The sequence below is a fragment of the Nanorana parkeri genome, unplaced genomic scaffold (assembly GCF_000935625.1).
Source record: "Nanorana parkeri isolate BGI_ZX_2015 unplaced genomic scaffold, ASM93562v1 scaffold1114, whole genome shotgun sequence".
In the NCBI taxonomy this organism is placed as follows: Eukaryota; Metazoa; Chordata; class Amphibia; order Anura; family Dicroglossidae; genus Nanorana; species Nanorana parkeri.
This window is the reverse complement of record NW_017307382.1, coordinates 236,183-241,982: the sequence shown is the minus strand read 5'-3', so window position 1 is coordinate 241,982 and position 5,800 is coordinate 236,183. Positions and strand designations below refer to the sequence as shown.

At 41.8% G+C, this 5,800-nt stretch overlaps 1 protein-coding gene across 2 annotated transcripts in view; it reads right to left on the bottom strand.

Moving 5' to 3' along the window:
* AGXT (alanine-glyoxylate aminotransferase) overlaps positions 1–5,800 on the bottom strand; it is a 40,450-nt gene that overhangs the window by 1,029 nt on the left and 33,621 nt on the right. The window contains exons 10-11 of one of the 2 annotated variants that reach the window (XM_018567911.1): positions 5,736–5,787; positions 2,529–2,657 (exon numbers count right to left, since the gene is read on the bottom strand). The exons of the other annotated variant lie outside the window; for it this stretch is intronic. Coding sequence (XP_018423413.1) covers positions 2,529–2,657; positions 5,736–5,787 — 181 coding nt within the window. The remainder of the gene's footprint in view (positions 1–2,528; positions 2,658–5,735; positions 5,788–5,800) is intronic. 2 annotated transcript variants of the gene reach the window in all.

Below are 5,800 nucleotides of genomic sequence, written 5' to 3'. Positions count from 1 at the left end.
GAACGTCGCAGTGAGAACAATAATTCTAGGGCCATCAATCACTGATGACACTAAACTGATGAGCGGTAAAAACGTTTAAAGCGTCGCCTATGGCCAATTTTGGCTGCGGTCGTTTTCTGCGATTTTGCGGGCACGCGCAATTTTAAAGGTTGACATGTTTAGTGTCTATTTACCCGACGTGACCCCGACTTTTATATTTTACCAAAAAATTGGGGTGAAAAAAAATGTTTCATAACATTTTATAGGGAAACATGTTTTTTTTCAAAATTTAGGGTACTTTTTTTGTTATATAGTAAAAAATAAAAACCCCAGTGGTGAATAAAAGCCACCAAAAGAAAGCTCTATCTGTCCCCAAAAAATGGTATGAAAATCGTTTCAGTAAAGCGTTGCATGACAGAATAAACATCAGTCGAAGTACCGCAGCGCTGAATACTGAAAAATGGCCTGGCCAGGAAGGGGGTGAAACACTATGGCCTTCAAGTGGTTAAAACTTCCAACTCGGTCAGCAGACTTTCTCCGAGCAGAGACCAGGCTTTCCCCGAACAGAGTTCCCCAAAGCATATCTGAGGATGATAATGGTTCTCTAACGCAGTGGTTCTCAACCTTTCTAGGCCCGGGACCCCTTGGTAACATTTGCCAAGTTATGGTGACCCCCAACGGTAAAATTTAGGGATGACTGCAGAGACATCTGGCAGCGTAGTGGGAGAACTGACACTGCTGCGCTAGGAGAGGGCTGAGGAGGACTCTCACCTAGCACAGCAGAAATCACACAGCGACCCACAGGTTGAGAACCACTGGCGTACGCCGTCAGAATAATAATAAAAATTAAAAAAAACACCATAGGAATGCATAGCTAGATTCCTATTGACTATTTCACTTTGCAATAGCCAATAGCAAACTAGCTATTGCACCTGCCCTCTGCTGCTGTCAATCACTAGAAGGGGACCTGATGGAGAACTTCAGGTCCCCCTCTGCTGATTGGCAGCAGCAGAGGGCGGGTGCAATAGCTAGTTTGCTATTGGCTTTTGCAAAGTGAAATAGCCAATAGGAATCTAGCTATGCATTCCTATGGTGGTTTTTTTTTTCTTCTGACTGACGGTGGCCCCGATGTTAGGGAATAAAAAGAAAAAAAAAACAGAGCAGAGAAAGTTATACTCTGCTCGATAGAGCAGAGTAAACTCTTCCTGGAGAAACTTTCTTCCCAGGCGGCCGGGAGCCGCTAGGTGACCCCTGGCAAATCGTAATTCGACCCCTGACGGGGTCGCGAACCCACAGGTTGAGAGCCGCTGCTCTAACGTAAATCTTATTACTGGGCAACTCTGTTGGATTACTGATAATGGCCAAAAGCATCAAAAATCTGTGGGAACCTTTAAGACTTTGTCTATATCCATGGCAAGTTGTTGTTTTTTATCACTGCATTGTTGGCCACATGTAACACAAACTATCTCTTCTAGCTCCACTGCTTGGGATGCCCTCCCTGTCCCAAGATCCCCTCTGAGCAAAGCTCTAAAATGTACCTGTGCTTTTCCCATGAAGATATAAACCCTAAGGGCCCATTCACACTACATCCAGATCATCTCCAGACCAGACCAGATTGTTTCTAGACCCCAAATGCGTCCTAATGTATCCCTATGCTATTTCCGGCTTCTGTTCATACCAGCGCAGAGCAGCGTTCCAGAGCAGACCAGAAAAATACTGCATGTCCTATTTTGTCTGGTCTGGAATGCAATGGAACTGCGGGCAGGTTCACACCATTTACTGGACCAGATATGGTCCAGTAAATGGTGTGAACCTGCCCTAAGGCCTTATTCACATGGATGGGGTAGTAAAAACAGGCAGCCACAGCAAATTCTATAGCATGGCGTGTTTGGCAGGTGGTGTTGCCTGCAAAAATGTGACCAATGCAGTCAATGCCACCATGCCACAATGCAAAATTCCCCTTTGCATAAAAAAATTACAAAACAGGTATTGCTTTAGGGCAGCCCAATTATTTTGAATGGCTTGCCAATGCATAACAATAGACAACAAAATGGACCTGCAGCATTTTGCTGACACAGTGCTCTATCAGTCTGTTTTTGACCCATGGTTACATGGCTCAAAAACAGACAGCAATATATCTATGGAGGACTGGATGTTCGTCCATCTATATCTGCCCACTTTCCTGGGTCCATTCAAGTCCATGGGATTAAACGCAAAAAGTTTGCTATGTCTGCTTTTACTGACCTGAACAGATGTTGGCGGAGGTAGGTGGGTGCATGTCCGCCATTTATCCAGCCACCCATAGTGGTTACAGGAGTCCATTTTACCTCCATCCCAGAATGGGGGAAAATAGGAACCGACATGGATGTGACATATGTGACATCTGTCTCCATTATGATCTGACTCAGCAGTAGATCCCTCTAGTCAGATTAGAATAGAGATGGGACGATGTTCCATTTTATATCCTAAATACAGGTGTACTATTAAACTTGGCCTTTAAAATTGAACTATAAGACAATTGTGATATCTTTAGCCAGTTTCTCAGTTACCTTTCCAGCAGAGGGCCCCAGGCCCCCAGTAATCTCAATGCTGTACTTCTTCATGATGTATGTTGTAATGTCCTTCCAGTCATAGCCGTCTGGCACTTTAACTGTTGTCACAGTAGGGAGTCGCAACGCCTAAAGTAAATCAAATGTTAAGATTGACAGGTATGTTAAAGCTGTTGAAAATGTTTCTTTCTATGTGGCTTCATGGCAATGATTCAAAAATAAAGAAATACAAAGAATATTTCTGACGCTCAGATTGGGGGCAAGTTTAGACTTGGTAAGTGGTAAGAAAAGTCTCTTAACAAGCAAAGGATTAGCGAAATACTGTTATGTAACGTAACTCCAGTTTCCTTCTACAGTTGATATAGAGCATAAAAATTGTAGAGTGCTGGAGCACGCTATGACCCGTGCATGTGTAAAACACATAGGGCTCATTTTCAGTAACATGGATGTTTTTCTTTTTGTTATTTTATAATCATTTTATTTTTAAAATGTTCATTGCACAGGTTGCATGGGTGTGGAATAGTTATTATTTTGCATTAAATGGGCATTTATCTGTTACAAATCATTATTTTCTTTCTTTTCAATTAAGGGACACAGAAACAGTGGAAATCATAAACCACTGGGTTATACTGCTGCTTTCCAGAGGTCTGGACACTGGCAAAACAAAAAAACATTAAGCCAGCCCCCTATATAACCCCGCCTCCAACTGTCTAGTTTTTTCCTAGTGTCCTAGGAGGCTGTGCACTCTTCTATATTTATATTTTTACTCTTTTTTTTCCATTCTACCAACATTTGTGGTACATTGTGGATGTTTTTTCTCTTCAATCAAGATTCTTATTAAGCTTTTTAAATGGATCTCTATGCAACTAAATTGGCTAATCCTCGATGATAGCTTGGAGGCCATACCCAGATCCCAATGGACCAAAGACCACCTAGTGTACTGGTATGTTGGCTACAGAGCAATTTACAGGTCCACATTCGTGTTACAGCATCTGGTGTGAACCATTTTCTGAAGATTCACTTTGTGGATGGGGTGAAGATATACTGGAACGTGACCTTTGGGATCTGCACTTTGGTGCTTTGCAGACATCTGTATTTTGTGTCGGTCGCTAAGTGCTCTCCATTTTAGAGCAGTGGTACAACCTCTGGTATACCCAGTCTCTTGGTAAGTGATATCTACATAATAAGCCCTTTTAATCAATTATGAACTGAGTTGCGATGCAGGAACAGCAGGATTTGTCTCACGAAAGTGCATTGTGGCATTTTCTGGGCTGGAGTCGGTTAGCCACACAGCAATTTCACAGCAGCAGTACTACCTTGATGCTACCCAGTCTCTAATTACTCCCTGTATGAGTTTGCCCCTGAACATAGCAAAATATAAACTGCACTGTTGCTCTTTTAGAATGCCTCCTTACATCCACGTTAGAGCTAAGTGATATCACTTTCCGTCCTCTTGTGGCAGCAACCTTAATTTGTGAAACCATGTTTGATTGGACCACAACTCTTCCTATCCTGATCAGAACCCTAGAGTTTAACAGCTTGTAAAACAATTCCATTACGGCCTGCACTTCTGCTCTGTGGGTCTTTTAGATGTATCTAAATTAGTGTATTGCACAACAATGATGTCTGTCCTTATGCGCAGAGCACTTTGGATACACTCAATGAATGTCTTCTGCACTAGCCATATGAAGGCAGGTGTCTTTTTGGTGAATCTCTTGACCATGAAAAGCCCAAGCTTCTGACTCTGTGAACTTGCTTCCACGTATTGCACTCCCTCACTCCTAATCCACTGTCCCCATTCCTCAGAGATGTTCCAAGTCTGCCTTCCTTTCTAGTCGCAGATCTCACAGCCATGTACCCGTGAGAGTAACAGCACTTCCACATAGTGTGATTTTACTGTTAGGTTTATTGGGTCTTTTGAAATGTGTTGTTTTTCCTGTCAGCTTGCTAGCCCAGGCTTCTTCCTGTGGCTCCAATTCTTGGCATTGTTTCAAGCACCCCTGGTGCGTGCCTCTTCTACTTTGGTGCTATTCCTACCTCCGAGATTTTTCCAATTCAGAATGGTTCCAGTTCTTCATTACACTGGAACTCCCTGTCTCTTGCTATTGTTTCTACTCTTTATTGCTCCTATTTCTATTCTCAAATGTATGCAACACTTGGGGTCTAGTCTTTCTCTGTAATCCTTGCGAAGAGATCCATCCTACTGGATTCTTCCCATTTATTATTCTATGCGAAACAGCTTTCATTAAACATCTTTGGAGTTTTAAGCGAATTGGTGAATTCCCTTATGGAATATTATCCTAGTTTCCTTTCCCATATGTGTATATATTTTGCTTTCGTCACCGAGTAACTTGGCCCAGTTTACTTATTTCATTGTGTTCCGCCTGCTATTTGTTGGTGGACAGTTCATTGTCCTTCATTTTACAAATATGGAACCATGCGCCTCTGATGGTGTTCTGTCCTGGTGTGTGGATCTTGCTTCCACATTGTTGCATCTCCCAGTAGAGTTTTCCCACCCCTCAGTTGAATTGCTTTTGGACAGTGTATGATTTCTACTGTTCCTTTGTCCCTCAATGCATGATAGAGAAAATCAGTTTGTTTTTTTACTTACCGTATAATTGTTTTATTTGAGTCATGACAGTTGATAGTGGAGTCATACAGTAGACTAGCTTAACGTTCTTTGTCATGCCAGTGTTCAGACCTCCTAGAGGCAGCAGTATAACTTAAATGTTTATGATTTCTACTTTTTCTGTGTCTCTCAATAGACTATTATTGATGGTCATGAATAGTGAGCATGCTGATAACATTTCTTGTTGTTTTTTTCAACCAATTGTTGGAGCGGTGGCTACTTTAAAACACACACAGGGTGGGACCATGGGGAACAAAAGTAGCCAACCACTATATGTTCCATTTAATAATGAAGCTAGAAAACTGAACCAGGACCACTACTTAAAAGTGTTTTTTCTTTGTTTCCAAGCAGAAGGTAAGGGAAATGAGCTATATTAGGTACAGTATCAATAATATAACTCCCAATCATGGAAAGACAGCTTTGTGAATTAAACCTATTGTTTGGCTGCTTTTTCACTAGCGATATAGTCGATGTGAGCATTAAGTTGTATAGATAGTAAGCTGCAATTAGCATTAAGTTCAGGGTAGAAATCTCTTGCCACCATGTTCAATGGCTATATTTCTGTTGTATATACTTACTGGATCCTTCACAAAGAGCTTTAATCCCAAATCTTCTAGTCCTTTGTGGAACCTCAGAGCAGTCT